This window comes from Enhydra lutris, unplaced genomic scaffold (genome assembly GCF_002288905.1).
Source record: "Enhydra lutris kenyoni isolate GAN:26980312 unplaced genomic scaffold, ASM228890v2 scaffoldscaffold4, whole genome shotgun sequence".
Taxonomy (NCBI): domain Eukaryota; kingdom Metazoa; phylum Chordata; class Mammalia; order Carnivora; family Mustelidae; genus Enhydra; species Enhydra lutris.
Genome location: NW_019154088.1, coordinates 21,578,104 through 21,597,070, shown reverse-complemented (window position 1 = coordinate 21,597,070; position 18,967 = coordinate 21,578,104). Strand labels below are relative to the sequence as shown.

The window sequence follows — 18,967 nt, the reverse complement described above, 5'->3', positions numbered from 1 at the left end:
AGAATAGATTTCTGAGTTTTATCTGAAGCTCACATTGTCAAACCACTACCTGCTTAATTTCCCTCAAACACACAAATATTACTTACCATCCCTGGGCACTAAAGGAAAACCCGTGACAAAATTTCTGAACAAGAAAGTAATCAAAGCACATAGAAATGGCTCTCAGATTTTGCCCGAAATACAGAGGAACAAAATTAATATGAAAATGTAATTAAGTAAAATATCTCACAGAGCTATTTTAAAACACATGTTAAATGACTAACTTAAAAAATAAAATAAAGCAGATCTTTGAGAAAAAAACTGATGAAAGGGGCATGCTCAAATCAAAATATATAAAGTGAAAAAATCGCGATCATAATTATAATAAGGATTTTTAGAGACTAAAAGGAATAAGTATTATGTGATCACAGAATTTTCATTTTCATATTTGTACTTTCCATATTTCTAAATGTCCAATTATGCTTCAGAATCAGAGATATCATAAATGCTACTTTTGAAACACAGTGTTTGAGTCCATCCATAATAACAACTGTTATACTGTTACTAAGGAGTTATTTATAGGAAAGGAGTCTGAATACCAAATGTAAAGTCATCTTTAAAACCCAGATTTCAAAATAAAACAGTACTAACTGCCTTCAAGAATCCATTAGCCAACAGTCATCTAACAAAATGTTCTAACTCTGTCAAGGTCATCATGAGCTTACTCTTCCTCTTATAAGCTTTTAATGTCTAATATGTTAGCTTTCATTTGTGGATAAACAACAGCACAAAAGCTATCCTGGAAGGTCTGTGTCAGAGGACAGGGGCTGCCCCAGTCCCAGGTTTGAGTGCAGGCAGCAGGTGCCTGGGAAGCAATGTGTGCTTGCTGCGCAGAAGTACCCAGCTGAGTCTTCAGGCTGGGTGTCTCTGATGTGCAAGGAGAGATGTTTGGCTGTCCTATTCAATGAAACAGTGAGTCTTTGGTCTTCTTTTGTGGCCACGGTTGAACGAATGTCTATAAGGAGCAGGGGACCTTTTCCAAGTTCTTGCTGATACCAGGGGAAGTAAGTCTGAGTTACTGTCTGAATAACTGCAGCTGATAACAGAGCTGCTTCCCTCCTGGACACTCAGGGTAGAAGGATGCTGCTCCACATTCTCTCCTTGGCTGAACCTGGTGCAGAAAGAAAAGGTCAGAGAAAGAAGAGATTCCAGGTTATTGTGCTTCAGAATTCTCTTTTGCTACACTAAGTGGAGGAAACCTGAGTAAAGCCAGTCTTGACTTATGAAGAATATCCATTAATATACTCTGTTGCCCATAAACGCTCAACTCACAGTTCTGCTCTAGCCACGAGAACATGATTAAAGCTCCCATCGATGTCTTCATGGTTCCTCCCAGTTAAGCTCATGTTCAGAACTGCAGCCTCCAGCCAGCTCAGTTCATTTTCTTATCAGGCCATCCCTTCTTTCCTCTAACAGAGTATCTTCCCACATTGTCTACCCGCCAATAAGAAAAGACTCTGCTGCTACCATGGTCTAGTCCATCAGATGCACTAAGATGAACCCTCCACGTGTTCTGCATCAGCACGGGTGCACTCCCATCTTGTGGTCACATCTCTACTGAACTCACTGGGGAAATGCTCTTCTCCTAGCCTGTGCCTCTGAGGGACTCACATGCATCAAGGCAGCAATCAGTCAAGAAAATTATATCTAAGATCAGGGATCAAGTGCATGGGAAGAATGTAAAATTTAAGATTTATACCTTTGCTCACTACTGAGTCACTATTAACTTCAAAAGAGGTAGATCCTGTTATTGTTTTATCAGTGATGGGCCTGGTATACATGTTTAAAATCGGGAAGGAATCGGGGCACCTGGGTGGTTCAGTCAGTTATGCATCTGACTCTTGATTTCAGCTCAGGTCATGATATCAGGGTTGTGAGATTGAGCCCCAAATCCAGCTCCATGCTGGTCATGGAGCCTACTTAAGATCCTATCTCCCCATAGCACCAAAAAGCATAAGATACCTAACCAAAGAGGTAAAGGATGTATACTCTAGGAACAACAAAACACTCATGAAGGAAATAGAAGAGAACACAAAAGATGGAAAAACATTCCATGCTCATAGATTGGAAGAACAAACATCATTAAAATGACTACAGTCCCCAAAGCAATCTATACACTCAACACCATCCCAGTCAAAATACCAGTGGCATTTTTCAAATGCTGGAACAAAAAATCCTAAAATTTGTTTGGAACCAGAAAAGATCCTGAATTGCCAAGGAAATGTTGAAAAAGTAAAACAAAACTGGAGCATCATGTTGCCTGATTTCAAGTTATATTACAAAGCTGTAATCACCAAGACAGCATGGTACTGGCACAAAAGCAGACACATAGACCAATGGAACAGAATAGAGAGCCCAGATATGGACTCTCAACTCTATGGTCAATTAATCTTTGACAAAGCAGGAAAAGATATCCAATGAAAGAAAGACAGTCACTTCAATAAATGGTGCTGGGAAAATTGGACAGCCACATGAAGAAAAATGAAACTGGATCATTCTCTTACACCATACACAAAGATAAATTCTAAATGGATGAAAGACCTCAATGTGAGACAGGAATCAATCAAAATCCTAGAGGAGAACATAGGCAGTAAACTCTTTGACATCGGCCACAGCAACTTCTTTCAAGACACATCTCCAAAAGCAAGGGAAATAAAAGCGAAAATGAACTTCTGGGACTCCATCAAGATAAAAAGCTTCTGCACAACAAAGGAAACAGTCAACAAAACAAAGAGGCAACTCATGGAATGGGAGAAGATATTTGCAAATGACTCTACAGACAAAGGGCTGATATCCAAAATTTGTAAAGAACTTCTCAAACTTAACACCCAAAAAACAGAAAATCAAGTCAAAAAATGGGCAGAAACGTGAGCAGATACTTCTCCAAAGAAGACATATGAATGGCTAAAAGATATATGGAAAAATGTTCAACATCACTAGCCATCAGGGAAATTCAAATCAAAACCACATTGAGATACCACCTTACATCAGTTAGAATAGCAAAAATCGACATGGCAAGAAACAACAAATGTTGGAGAAGTTGTGGAGAAAGGGGAACGCTCTTAAATGGTTGATGGGAATGCAAATTGGTGCAGCCACTCTGGAAAACAGTGTGGAGGTTCTTCAAAAAATTGAAAATAGAGCTACCCTATGAATCCCAGCAATTGCACTACTGGGTACTTACACCTAAGATGCAGATGTAGTCAAAAGAAGGTGAGCCATATGCACCCCAACTTTCATAGCAGCAATGTCCAAAACAGCCAAAATGTGGAAAGAACAGGATGCCCTCCAACAGATGAATGGCTAAAGAAGATGTGGTCCATATACACAATGGAATATTACTCAGCCGTCAGAAAGGATGAATACCCAACTTTTGCATCAATCTGGATAGGACTGGAGGAGATTATGCCGAGTGAAATAAGTCAAACAGAGAAAGTCAATTATCATTTGGTTTCCCTTATTTGTGGAACATAAAGAATAGCATGGAGGACATTAGGAGAAGGGGAAAATGAAGGGAGAGAAATTGAAGAGGGAAACAAACCATGAGAAACTATGGACTCCAGGAAACAGAGAGTTTTAGAAGGGGTGGAGGGGTAATAAGAGAGTGATGGGTATTAAGGAGGGCACGGATTGCGTGGAGCACTGGGCGTTACACGCAAATAATGAATCATGGAACATTACATCAAAAACTAATGATAGACTGTATGGTGACTAACATAACACAATTAAAAAAAAAAAAAAGATTCTGTCTCTTCTCCCCTGCTCCTGCCCTTCCTCATTATAAATAGATAAATATCATGAAGGAATCATGATTCACTCTCTTAAACAAAGAAAATGGAAAACCTTCCCTTTCTCCCAATCTACCACCCTTATTTGCCTGCTATGGAGAAAAACTCTAAAAGGGACACAGAAGCCAAAGATTACATATTTCCATGCCTCTGATCTCAGACTCTGCTCCTTTAAGCTGGTTTCACTAGTGACCTTGCAATTTCCATAGAATTGACAGCACCGACAGTCACAATGTGGATTCTTCCCTCAATTAAGATGACAGTATAAACATCTCAGTGATAGAGAGTGGGATGGAGCGGGGGAAGTTCCGTAAGTTAGGAAACAGTTTGACCCATTGGTTGATTTGTGATGAGAAATCTGACGTGCTTTAAGAAATCTATTCCTGGGCACCTGGGTGGCTCAGTTAGTTAAGCATCTTGCTCTTGGCTCAGGTCATAATCCCTGAGTCCTGGGATTGCGTCCTGCATCTGGCTCCCTGCTCAGCGGGGAGTCTGTTTCTCCCTCTGCCTCTCACCCCTCTCGTGCTTTTTCTCACTCTTTCTCTCTCTCAAATAAAAATAAAATCTCAAAAAAGAAATCGATTCCTGTGCTCTGTGGGTTATATGCCAGAAAGCATTAGGGGAAAGAGTGGAAATTCTCAGACTACTTTGGGCTTCAGGTTAAAAAAATGTAGCCATATATAGAATTATTCTACACATGTTTTTATTTTCTGGTATCAAAAGGAATACCAGATCCTAAATGCAGTAACTGACTCAGTCCTTAGTGGAATTTCCTCTAAAGCGTAAGACAACTTCCCGAGCACAGAGATTTCTGCTGCCTTGGCCATTTCTGGCTCACATTCCATACTCTGTCAGTTTTCTCCCAAACTTTACTAGAGTGTCATTTCCCCCAAGACACTGATAAAGTTCCTCAGTCCTTAGATTTCCAGAATTATCCCTTTCTGCCAAAAACACTTTCTCAACTACTTTAGTAACTGGTTATTTTCCAATTACATCCGTAAGGAAAAAAAATCGAGGAAAGCCTAAATGTTGCTATGTCTGCTAGGGGGACAGTACAAATATGCAAGTAATCGTGAGATTTCCCTGGGAAATCAAGACTACCTTACCTCCATAAGTGGAAGCCCTTTTCTATGATTTATACTCATTGGTCCTCTGGAGTTGTGCAGAATAAACACAATCTTTATCCACATTTCACACCCTTAAAAATTTAGGAACAACTATGATGAAGAATGAAAATCAACATATAAATGTGTCTGTGAATATAAAATGTGTCTTTACATATGTAAAATTTTTCCATTCTAAGAATCTTCCTCTATTTACTCATCCATCGTCCATAGGTAGAATCCCAAATCCTTCTTTGGGTGAATTTCCCTCTTCTTGGAGACAGATGCTTTAAGTCAATATTTGCTCTTTGGAGTTATGTTATCCAGAACTGAATGTTTTAGTTTGAATAAGCTCTATCTAGCACACTGTTCCATAAATGAACTATAGCACAAGTATAATCATCCCCTGGGCAAAATTCATAGCCCCATGATTATTTCATTGAATATTGCCTGGCTCATCGTCAAAAATTGTTGACCTATAAAGGTTTTTTCCTAATACCTTCATGGATGGCCACCATGAGGACAATGTTCTCCCTTAGCCTCTCAATTGCAGTGGTTACATTTTTATAACAATATATTAGTGATACTCTGTATTCATATCTTGCCTTTAAGGGATGTCTACCTGGGATAATAAATATACTTACTATTTTGAGGAGGTCCTTAGAAAAACATGTAGGTATTCACCTGGCCCCATCACCTCTGGCTTTCTCCTACAGAAATTGTGAGTGATGGAGAAGTTTGCTGGTAGAATAACAGTGGTTCAGCCCAAGTCTCCTTTCCAGCCCATAGGCTCAGACATTTACACAAATTGGAACTCTCCATTCAGGCGTTCAAACTGATTGAACCACAACTTTCTCAGACCCAAACTGCAGAGATCTAAGTGGCTGGGCTTGTATTATTAGATACAAGCAAGGAGGCAGGGGCAAAAATGTCAAAGAGGAAGTGAGGAAACCCACTTTCTCTCTCCCCCAGCTCATTCACTACCTAATTGTTCCTTACTGTCATCTTGGATACAATCTGCATTTTGTAAAAAGAAATTGGACTAAAGGATTTCTAAGGGCTCTTCCAGCTCTTAATTTTTTTTATACCATATAACAAAGCAAATATTTATTGAGGACTGGTTTTGTGCAGTAGGCACCGGTGTCGGATTGGGGAGAAATTGACTGCATCACGGAACCCCAAGATCATTCATTTTCACAGCCATATGTGACCTAGTGGGTCTGAGATTGACTCTAACTAACCCCAAGGCCTCTTCAGAAGCAGAGACAGAGTCTTCAGGGTAAGATTCTCTCCGGGTTTTCTTTTCTTCTATGAGACCAAAGTTGGATCAAGGAGGATCTAAATCTATGGGAAAATGGAATAAAATGGAACTTTACTCACTGAGTATAATGTTCACCATAGGCAGTGACATACAGTTGGCTCCATGGTAGATAAGCTTACTCATACATATGTAAAACAAAAAAATACTTTCTCAAAGGACCTGATTGTTTTCTAGCTTCTAGCTCCCTCATTCAAGTTTAAGTCAGGTGTTCAAAATTCCCAGACAGAGATGGCTACATAATTTGTGGTACACAATGACAAAGGAAAATCTGGGGCCCCATGCTCAAAAAGCAGAAAAAAATATTACATTCTGTAATAAAATATAAAGCTCTCTTAAAAGTGTTTATTTTATTGGAGCACCTGGGTGGCTCAGTCAGTTAAGCATCTGCCTTGGGCTCAGGTCATGATCCCAGAGTGCTGGGATCAAGTCCCATGTCAGGCTCCCTGCCCAGTGGGGAGTCTGCTTCTCCCTCTGCCTCTGCTCCTTCTCTCTCCCTCTGTTTCTCAAATAAATAAATAGAAGCTTTAAAAATTAAAAAAAAGTAAAAATCCTTTTACTTATAAAACACAAAAGAACTTCAATGGTACATAAGTAAAGATATAAATTTACAAATTGCAGGGTGCCTGGGTGGCTTGGTGGGTTAAACCCTCTGCCTTCAGCTCAGGTCATGATCTCAGGGTCCTGGGATCGAGCCCCACATCAGGCTCTCTGTTCAGCGGGGAGCCTGCTTCCCCACCCCCTCTTTCTCTGCCTGCATCTCTGCCTACTTGTGATCTCTGTCAAATAAAATAAATAAATAAATCTTAAAAATAAATAAATTTACAAATTGCAAAAAACCTTAGAAAAATTATATTTAAAAATTTTGTATAATACAATAAATAATACTTTGGTAGTATAATATCTTAATAATATTTTTCTGGCTGGCTTTCCTACAAATTAATTTATGTGGCTAACAAAATTAATACTTTTAGTAATTTCATTTCAATCAATATAATTGAAAGCAATGTCAGTTGCTGTAGGTAAATACAATGCTGCAAACAGAATTTTTGATCACTTTTAATTTTTTTTTTTAAAGATTTTATTTATTTATTTGACAGATAGAGATCACAAGTAGGCAGAGAGGCAGGCAGAGAGAGAGAGGAGGAAGCAGGCTCCCTCCAAAGCAGAGAGCCTGATGCGGGGCTCGATCCCAGGACGCCAAGACTATGACCCGAGTGGAAGGCAGAGGTTTTAACCCACTGAGCCACCCAGGCGCCCCATGATCACTTTTAATTTTGAGAAGGGTATTTCTGTTGGTGCAACTGATATTGCAGATTTTAAAGGATATTTTATATGCTATGACAAAATTAGAATAAATATCTGATAAATTAGTTGAAATATAAATAAAGTAAATCTAGAGCTGATGTCTCTAGTGGAACAATTGTTCTAAATTATTTAATATCATACCAATCAGTTTCATGTAAATCTGAATAAATTAGTTGAAATATAAATAAAGTAAATCTAGAGCTGATGTCTCTAGTGGAACAATTGTTCTAAATTATTTAATATCATACCAATCAGTTTCATGTAAATCTGAATTTAATATTAAATGTAAATTTAGGGGTACCTGGGTGGTTCAGAGGGTTAAGCCTCTGCCTTCCACTCGGGTCATAGTCTCCCCGTCCTGGGATCGAGCCCCGCATCAGGCTCTCTGCTCAGTGGGGAGCCTGCTTCTGCATCTCTCTCTGCCTGCCCTCTGCCTACTTGTGATCTCTCTCTGTGTGTGTCAAATAAAAAAATAAAATCTTTAAAAAAATTCAAATGTAAATTTATACAGCAACACTTTATTGTTTTCTCTGACATTTTCTATAACTTTTGGAGGGTGTATAGGAAACTAAAAAGCAGCTTCATGACTTGTATATAATTCAGAATGCTTGTTTATGCATGTTATTATGCCTTAAGTGACGAGACAAACTAATTTCAGAACACCCTCTGTGTTAAAAATCAGTTCACTGAGTAAGTTCAAACTTCACATGAAAAATGGTAATCTTTTCAACCAAAGCTATTACCTTTACCTTAAATTTCTATCTCTAAGCCTACGGATACATGCTTTCCAACATTGCAGTAATTTTTTAAAAAACCAGAGCTTCTAAACATTTTAAGAATTACTATCCCTCCAAGGGCACCTGGGTGGCTCATTGGGTTAAAGCCTCTGCCTTCGGCTCAGGTCATGATCTCGGAGTCCTGGGATAGAGCCCCTGGGATCGAGCCCCTGGGATCGAGCCCGCATCGGGCTCTCTGCTCCGCAGGGAGTCGGCTTCCCTTCCTCTCTCTCTCTGCCTGCCTCTCTGTCTACTTGTGATCTCTGTCTGTCAAATAAATAGATAAAATTTTGAAAAAAAAAAAAAAAAAAGAAAGAAAAGAAAAGAACTAATATCCCTCCAATATGCTTTATGCAATGTCAACATACACACTTTTATTTTGTAGTACTTTATTGCCAAAATTTAGTGTCACCTGCTTTGGAGCCCAGATGGTCCAAGCATGCTGTGGGAGGCCGCGGTGCAAGGCCTCCTGGTGGGGCTGCAGGCGCAGCTGCAGTTTGGGTGCAGGCTGCAGATCACAGGGGAGCATTGTGCCTGCGCCGCACACAGGTAGGTGGCTGAGTCTTCCAGCTGGGAGGCCCCGATGTGGAGGGTGCTGGACCGTTCCTTAGTATTCACTGTGCAGTTTAACCTCCCACTGTGCTGCATCCCGGAAAATACGTAAAACAGCCTGGCGAGACCACCGCCCCCGGGGTGCTGTCGGAACCACTGCACACTGCGCGCAGTTTGGGAAAAATTGCACTTCAGAGTAGAGCTGGCTCCCTCCCGGAGGCTCAGGACTGAAGAGCTTTGCTCCACCGTCATCCCCCTCACCACTGTGTGGACAGAAGAAAACAAACACAAATAATATCACTGGAGAGTCACCGACCCAGTTTTCAAACCTGCAAAAAAATCCCAAGAAACACCGCTGAGGATGTAGGACTCTCTGGGAGCTCGGTGTCAGCTCCCCCACCACTTCCGGCTGTGGACCACTCCCCAGCCCCATCTGGAACGCCCCCACTCACAGCAAACCTGGAGCCACAGGACCGCCAGCAGAGCTCCCCCGTGTCTCCTCATGATTCCTTGTGTAGTTGCTGAGTTTCTGATACCCCTACAGTCAGAGTGTAGAGTCTTGAATCAGAGAAATTGGGTCTTACCCTCAATCCCTTCCAACAGAACCACTGAGCAACAATCACACCTCAGCCCTGTCATTCACAGAACTCCAGACTCCACCCACAGTGGCCCTGGACAGTACAGAGTAAACTCTCCAAAATGGTGCTTGCCTACAATGCAAGGAGGTAAGAGTAATATTTCCAATTTAGGAAGATATAAGGTTTTATTTTTTTCCTTAAAACACTTTATGTAAGAAATGTGTGTGTTAGTATGTGAGGAAAAGTGAATGATATTTTCTAGAGTCACTGAGGAAAGGGAGTTACACAGAACCTTGAAGCATCATAGCAAAGAGTGATTCCATTCCCCAAATTACATAGTTGATAGACAATGTGAGAATTCAGTTATATAAAAATGCTGATAGGGGCATCTGGGTGTTTCAGCAAGTGGAGCATCTGCCTTTGGCTCAGGTCATGATCCTGGGGTCCTGGGAGGGGGCAGGGTGGGCTCCCTGCTCAGCAGGGAATTTGGCTCGCCCTCTGCCTCTCCCCTCATTCATTCTCTCTCTCTCTCTCTCTCATAAATAAATAAAATATTTAAAATAAAAAAATAAAAACACTGATAAAGGAAAACTATCCGATAGCATGCATTGTATATTGTAGAAGTAAAGACAGCTTCTTGAAATCAAGAGAGTTCTAGAAACCAAGACAGTCACCATCTGCATAGAAAATGATTCCAACCAGAAGTTGGTTGATGAAAAATAGGATGTCTGCATAATACTGTCTCTGATTTAATTTCCACATCTCCACCTGTTGTGTGCATCTGGTGGACACCCTGCTCACCCACACAGCTGAGTCTGACCAGGCCACAATTGCTGGTCACAGTCAATACTGTTCTCTCCCTTTCCTTCTCTTTTTGTTCCTTTTTTTTTCCCCTTTTTTTTTCTCCTCATTCTTGTTCATTCCATTCTCAACCAAGATATATGAAAAGGTAGAATAGCAGGGGTATTGAGATAATTTCTCAATTATCAGTGGGTTTGGGGTATTTTATTTATAACAATTTAAAAATTGAAAACAGACAATGGGACACTTTCTGTTGAACTTACACACAAGTGCCCAGAAATATTCCTATTCCCATACCTCTGCTCAGAGAATCATCCTCACAGTGGATGTATAGAGATATAGATTCCAACTTTTTGAAGTTGATATAGAATGACAGAACTGAAAACCTAAGATGAAATTTACACAAACAGGGTTGCCCCTCCCCCCCACTTTTGCTATCTATAATTTGATTGGCTCACATATTTTCTGTTCTCTCCTAACTCTTCAACTCTCTCTTACAAAGGGCCTGTAGCGGGGTGAGGGGGTTGGGGGGAGGGGAGTGGATTTTCATTTCTTGTAAAGCCTACAGTGCTCCCTAGTGGACTAAAACATAAACGAAGACCAGTTGAAACCAAGTGACTCAGCACAGAAGTCCAGCCCCGTGTAATCATTCCATGCTTCTTGATGAGGCATATGATCAGAAAATAAAGTAACTGCTTATACTGGATGGGGAGTAAAATTGAACCAAATCCTACTTTTAAAATGGAATTTAATGGAAATCAATATCATAAAATAATTTGGCAATTCTCATCTTGTGCTATTTGATTTCTTTTACATAGTTCAAAATAAATCCATACACATTTGCTGAAGTTTTACCATAAATGAGGTAATTCACCAAGTGTTAAGAATATGTAAAAGGGTTGAGACAGTAGTTTACAGTCTAGTGGAAGACAAAAATATACATAACTATAGTAGAGTCAAAAAGTAGGACCCTAAGAAGAGTATGAATTAAAAGCTTTATGATCTAAGGGAGGGAGAAATATTTTATGTGTGGGGTGGTTGGACAAAATTTTATGAAAAAGGTGATCATTCTCTCTTTTCCTCTTTTTTGATGAGAAGAATAGAGGACAACATAAACTTTTATGATAGCTTGTTACTTGTTATTAATAACATTAACAGGAATTCTTGAATATATTTAAAGGGATAAAATATTACATAAAGCCAAAAAGCCCCTTTGCCTTCCACTCTCAATTTTTACCTTTCCATTATTCATTTTGGAGTTGATGCCTCCAGGTGTTTTGCTGTAGATCATACACATGCACCAAACATACGAATCCACAGAAAATATATAGTGTAGTTTTATTTACAGTGGTTTTTTTTTCTTCTTTTTTTTATTTTTTTCAACAGTTTTTTTTTATTTTCAGCATAACAGTATTCATTGTTTTTGCACCACACCCAGTGCTCAATGCAATCCGTGCCCTCTCTAACACCCACCACCTGGGTCCCCCAACCTCCCACCCCCCGCCGCTTCTAACCGTTCAGATTGTTTTTCAGTGTCCATAGTCTCTCATGGTTCACCTCCCCTTCCAATTTCCCCCAACTCCCTTCTCCTCTCCATCTCCTCTTGTCCTCCATGCTATTTGTTATGCTCCACAAATAAGTGAAACCATATGATAATTGACTCTCTCTGCTTGACTTATTTCACTCAGCATAATCTCTTCCAGTCCCGTCCATGTTGCTACAAAAGTTGGGTATTCATCCTTTCTGATGGAGGCATAATACTCCATAGTGTATATGGACCCCATCTTCCTTATCCATTCATCCGTTGAAGGGCATCTTGGTTCTTTCCACAGTTTGGCGACCGTGGCCATTGCTGCTATAAACATTGGGGTACAGATGTATTTACAGTGTTTTAATACAAAATGATACATACTGTGCATACCTTTCTGTAACTTGCTTTATAAACTCAATAATAAATCTTGTAGGTCTTATTATGTTAACACACACATATTTTTCTGTTGCATTGTATTCCATATTATGAATATACAACCATTTATACATCCCTTCCTCTATTAATGAAGTGTTAAGGTGCTTATTTTTTTTAATCTATGAAACACCACACAAAAATAAACCCTTCTGAGCATTCTTCCTTATTCACATGTGCACATGTTTCTCTAGGAGCTGAGACTAGGAAAAAGTGAAGGAATGATTCATGAGACTAGTAGGTGAAAATTACTCCAGGCAGAGGGAAGGTCAGGGACATTGTGCAGGGAGTCAGTGACCATACACTGCCTCCTTCCCCATCCTGTTCAAGGGTCAGCTATGTTGACAAGGGTCAACACATCAAAGTGTTAGGATGTGTAATTTACATTAAAACTTTGTCAACACAGGCAATAAAATATCATATGTGCCACTTAAATTAAGCTTCAACTCTAAGGAGAGGCAGTTGTCCTAGACAAGAAAGCAAATGTCAGGAGTGATTAGCTCACATTATAATAGACTGCCATGACACAAGAAACTACAATTCACCTATCCACATCTTGATCAATTCCTGAAGCGTTACTAAATAACAGAGCATACCATATGTTAGGTTTTTGTTAGTAAAAGTAGTGGCATATTAAATAGCAAAATGAATGTTAGCATAGGTTTTTATCTTGTTTTGTTTTGTTTTTTTAAGAAATCTTTACACCCAACATGGGGTTTGAAATCAAGAGAGACAGTAGTTTACAGTCTAGTGGGGAAGACAAAAATATACATACAACCCCGAGATCAAAAGTCACATGCTCCACTGACTGAGCCAGTCAGGTGTCCAACATGGGTCTTTAAATAAACGTATCTAAGATATAGGTTTTGGCTAAAATATTTTAGAGACACACTCTACTCTTGCACCAAAAGAATATAAAAATCTAGGGTAGTCTGTACCTTGAAACATTATGAATGGAATTAAAGGTTTCACTCTTAACCAGATCTTGTTTCCACCCAGTGGTGGATACAGCTGAATGCTGTCTATATCACAAAGAAATTGTGATATATTCATTTAATAGGATACTCCATAGTAGAAAGTAATAAATGAATGATAAGCACAAGAACATAAGTGAATCATGTTTAACGAAAGAAACCATGGACAAAAGTGTACCTACTATATGATTCCATGGATTTTAAGTTCTAGAACAGTTAAAATAAATCTACAGTGATAACAATAAGAACCATCATTGTCTTCAGGAAAGGAGTGACTGGAAAGGAACACATGAAACCTTGCTCAGGTGTTTGAAGTATTCTGCCCTCAGATCACTTTAAAATTATCGTTTGCCCTGGGGTGCCGAGCTGGTTCAGTCAGTGGAGCTGTTAGCTCTAGGATTCTGGGTTTGGGCTGGATGTAGAGATTATTTAAAAATAAAATCTTCAAAAAAATTATCTTTGCTTTTCTATCCCATTTTTTTGTGTTTTTGTTTTTTAAAGATTTTATTTATTTGTCAGAGAGAGAGAGAGAGCATAAGCAGGGGGAGTAGCAGGCAGCGGGAGAAGCAGACTCCCCGCTGAGCAGGGAGCCTGATGTGGGACTTTTCCCAGGACACTGAGATCCCAGGACCTGAGCTGAATGAAGGCAGATGCTTAACCGACTGAGCCACACAAGTGTTCCCTCCATCACATTTTAAAGACAGAAAAGGTCAGAAATAAGGGAGAAATTAAGGGAATTACATGCAACAAGATCACTTGGAATTACAATCTCCAGACACATTATCATTACTGAATGAATGCTCATTTGTCTTTAAAGTTAAAACAAAATTTGCTGGGACACCTGGGCAGCTCAATCATCTGAATGTCTGACTCTTGGTTTCAGCTATGGTCGTGATCTCAGGGTGGTGAGATCCAGCCCCACGCTGGGCCCAGAACTCATGTTGGAGTCTGCGTGAGATTCTCCCCCTCTCCTTTTGTGCACTGCCCCCACTCATGCTCTCTCTCAAAAATCTTTTTTCAAAGATTTTATTTGACAGAGAGAGAGAGATCACAAGTAGGCCGAGAGGCAGGCAGAAAGAGAAAGAGAAGGGGAAGTAGGCTCCCTGCTGAGCAGAGAGCCCGATATGGGACTCAGTCTCAGGACCCTGAGATCATGACCTGAGCCGAAGGCAGAGGCTTAACCCACTGAACCCCCTAGGTGCCCCAATAAAATCTTTTTTTAAATAAATAAAATAAAATATTGTTAAAATGTGATTATAATTTACCTCCATTGTATAATGAAATTTTGTGTGAAATATGTACAAAATGTGAAAAATTGAAATTAAGTTCACTGATAATTCACATAACTCATAATATTTCAAAATTCCTCTTAATTTAATTCTTTATCATAGGAAGTTTCTCATAATTATATAATAATCAGATAAAACAATAACTAAGCATAATCCACTTTGATTTCTCAGGCAGAGTTGGGGAAGGAAAGATGAGGAATGCTCTCCAGCTGCTTGAGTTCCCTGGTGATGATTTGGTCCAATCAGGAGAAAGAAACTGAATGGTAACCTGAATAGGGAAAGCTTAATATAAGGAACTATTAACCATAAGAGAGTACTGGAGTGAGAAGGGAATGGCTAGGAGGAAGAAAAGAGACCTCTGTAGGAATAGCAGCTGTAAACGTAGCAGCTACTCCCATGATTGGGATAGAACTTGCAAGGAGGAGGTCCACACTCCACTCCAGTCCTGAGACTCAGTTCACGGAGAAGACATGCTTGTGGCTCCCTGGGATGGCAGAGAAGTCACTATGGTGCTGTAACAGCGGCACTTGATAGAAATCCACCCTTTAGAACTTGCCAGAAAAATATCCTTTAGAATGCTGGGAAAAGATGTTCACTCTCACACTGAGAGACAGAAAAGTCTCTCACTGGAAGCACTCTTCTATAAAGCCTCTGAAAATGGGGATGCTGGGGAAAGCTGCTGTCCCCCAGGTGCTGCTGACCTGCACGAGCCCGGGGCAGATGCACATCATGAGCTCATCGCTGGAGCAACCTCCCATGATGCAGTGTCCTGCCAACAGGGCACACAGAGACCAGGAAGAGAAACCCTTTCCCCCTGCACTCTCTCCTGAAAAGTTTAACGTTGTGCCAACTAGCAAAGAAACATATTGGAAAGGCCCAAAACTATCTTCAAGAACAAACAAAAGATGAATTTGCAGGTGAGAGTCAATAAATTGATCCCCCCCTTTGACAACTCATCTTCTATATGTAACCTTCTAAGACACATATTTGAAACAAATAGAACGATAAAACAGCTCAATATTTCTACCTCCTTCGAGCTATAGTTATCCTTGTTAATGTGAAGAACTTCTCATCCTTTTTCCCCAGAATAAGGAGATGCCTAGTTGCAACTGTGCCATTAATATAAACTCTTCAAATTTAGAGTCCCTCTGAAAATTCTGTTACCTATATACAAAATTGTAGTTATTTTCCAATAACTTGTATATAAAATGAAAAGTGAAGGAGAGAAGAAGGAAAGATTTAGCATATACAAATACACACATATACATAACAAGCAAATGGAAAATATGCAAAAGTACTACAATTTTGACTACACTTACCATAGGGAACTTTGAGTGACGTATGGAATTTGTTCAATCAATATGCTGTACGTGTGAAGCTAATATAACGTAGGTTAATTATATCTCATCTTTAAAAAGTACTACAACTTTGCTTCTGTAATTGGTCACAGGCTTTAATTGATATTTATGGCTTTCTTCAAACATCTATATTCTCTATTTCCCTACCCTCAGCCAAAACCTTTGCTTGGTGGAGTGACCCAAAACTTTATTCCAGAAAGATCTGAGTTCTCAATTTTCCGGTTTGGTTTTTGTAATTAAGCTTTACCATTGGGCATAAAAGTACTAAGAAGCTCCACAGATAGTATGCCTTGCTTTCCTTGCTTCCCTTGTGTAGAAGCAACCCAGTATCTTCTTGTCAGTCAGGATCTACCACTCCAGTCAATAGATATTTTCCTTCATGTTGGTTCAACGGCTGAAGAGCCCAAAATGTCCGGGAGTTACTCTCATCATCCATTGAGTAGAGCCATTTTTTTGTCCCCTGGCAGAAGAATTCTTCCTTGAAGACTAAGATCTCCAAGCCAACACAGCATAAAGTGGCCAAGATGGGGATCTCAAAGTCTGTTAGTGGGTTATTAGGTGTAATAGTGAGAGGAGCCACTCACACATCTACCTTTTGATTCCAGGCTCCATGGATTCTGGCTCTGTGAAAGACAGTAACAAATGATGGTCTCTGATTTGAAGCACATGTTTAATTCTATTAAACAAAGCCCCATCCAATCAGTGTGTTTCCCAACTGACATTGTAATTCAGTCTTCAGTATGATATTCCACCTTTCAATTGGGCTAGCTGCTTCTGAGTGGTGGATTTTATGGTAAGACCAGTGAATTACGCCTGAAAAGTCAGAATTATTTGTTTGATTGATAAAATAACCCAGGATTCCCACTTTATTCTTAATATAATTCTTCATTGTAGAAAGTTTCTCATAAAAATCATATATAATCATATAAACAAATAACAAATTACTAATAAAAGGAAGAAAGGGAGGGAGGGAGGAAGGCAAGCTACTTTGATTTCTCAGGCAGAGTTAGGGTTGGGGAGGTCCAGGTGTGATCTCCCAACTACTTGGGGTCCTTGGTGTAAAATTTGAGTTTGAACTCAAACTCAGCTTGAGTTCAAAATCAAAAGAAATTGGTGGGCATAAATTGCCCACCACAGTCCCTTTGGGCAATGTAGCTGAGTGGATGACAGTGAGTCACCTGGAGATAGAGGTAGAAGAGATTATGGTCCAAAAATAAAAAGATAAGGAGGGAGGGAGAAGGACAGTAAATGAATACGCATTTCTTATTCCAGATTTTGTATCTGTTAACACCCCACTTACTTTCCTTATATGCTTCCAGGAATCACTCAAATACCTTTATTACATATAACCATAATCACTGTGTCCCAAAAACTACTATTGTTTTCCTGATGTACCATTAGTGATGATGTACTTATTCTCTCTATACTTTGAGGGCTCCTGTGCACTTATCTTTCTATACATTATAGAGTAAGCCAAAAAGCAGCTAGAAAGCTCTCTCCTTCTCCTTCCCTTTCTCTGGAGTATCTGTTTTTCTCAAGACCTCAAGGACACAAGGACCATAAAAGTTTCTTATGCAGTTCTTTCCATCCTACACAAAACAGGTTTATACTGGGTTTTAAGTTTATACCGGGTTCAGTGACCCATAGTGTCCACTGCAATTCTCTTCAGTATTTCTAGCAGAGTTTGGCATGGCTAAATTTACTACATAATTAATTGTAATGGTATTATCATGTAAGAATCAATCTCTAATATTCAGCAGTGAAATCAAACAAGAACAGGGTGAAAGCAATGACAGAAAAAAAAATGTCCATAGCTGGAAGCATGCAAAAGAGATTATATCCACAAATATTTGGTGTAGATTTGTAGAATTTGAGCTCCTGAAAGAATAGGAGGCTACATTTACAGCTGAGACAAAGTCTTTGGACAAACACTGATGAATTCCAACTCTTCAATTTCCTGTACTATTTATAAATAATTGCCAAAACTAACATGACCATGACAGTTTTCTGAGCCTTTCACGACTCTAATCAACCTCCAACTGCTGAACAATAATTTATCAGAATCCTCCCTAAATAAAGTCCCTTGTTGAGTTAAAAATGCAAAAACTGCTCCGATGCTCTTGAGTGTTTTCTGACCTCTGAGTATCTCACTTGTCTCAACTTCGAAGAACTCAGCAAGCCTGTTCCATCCATTCCCTTAGCAGCAGGGAGGAGGGGGCTGAGGGGAAGGTGTTGAGCTGTCTCTAGCTGGTGCAGCATCACCCTCTGGAGGCCAGACAGCGGACAAAGAGCCCACCCAGACTCCGCACCCGAAGCTCATCTGTGCTTTCCTTCTAGTTAGAGATACATCAAAAACCCCCTGAACCGATCTTTTCTTTCGTAACTTATCATATATCCCCTTCTGTAGTAAGTAATATTAATCCTTGCCTCTATGAATAATAAAGCCTGTAAAATAGAGGCATAATTTACTTTTCAGAGAAACTGATTACACAGTGCGTCTATCAGACTTCGGAATCCGCGCGAGCCTTCTTGTAAAAGCGTCGGGGCCATTCTTTAGGCAGGGATAATCAGATCAGCGTCTCCAGGCTGAGCTCTGGATGGCCTCGCAGGCAGTACGCAACAGCCTGAGAGGAGGACGTGGTAGGATGCTAAAATCAAGACACCAGCAGGACTGCTTCTTTCCTGAAGCCTCTTGGCCTAAAAATGTTTTGTTTTGTTCTTTACTTTTCCCGATGCTAGAGGCGGCCCATTTCCTTGGCTCATGGCCTCCTTCGTCGTCTCCAAAGCCAGCACTGTTTCCTGTCTTTGACCATTCTTCCATAGTCCCATCTTCCTCTGACCACAGCAGGGAAAGTCTCCCCAATTTTAACTGCTCATGTGATTAGACTGGGTCTGCCTGGATAATCCAGGATGCTACTCCTACCTCAAAGTCCTTCACTTAATCTTATCTGCAAAGCAATCTACTAAAAAAAACAGACCAACTTAAGCAATGGCGCAAAAAATGCCTAATACCTCAGAGTCCTTCATTCTTACAATAGAAAGGACAGCAGGAAGGATTAGCCATAAGTATAAAGCAAGCAGTTGTAAGGGCCAAGGGCAGGCTGCCCAAAATGTACTGTT

At 40.0% G+C, this 18,967-nt stretch overlaps 1 gene segment (V, D, J or C); it reads right to left on the bottom strand.

Moving 5' to 3' along the window:
* Positions 1 to 8,740: 8,740 nt before the first annotated feature.
* On the bottom strand, positions 8,741 to 9,388 carry LOC111139360. The segment is given in 2 exon segments: positions 8,741 to 9,147; positions 9,337 to 9,388. Coding segments are annotated over 2 exon segments (459 nt in total).
* Between the last annotated feature and the right edge of the window lie 9,579 nt (positions 9,389 to 18,967).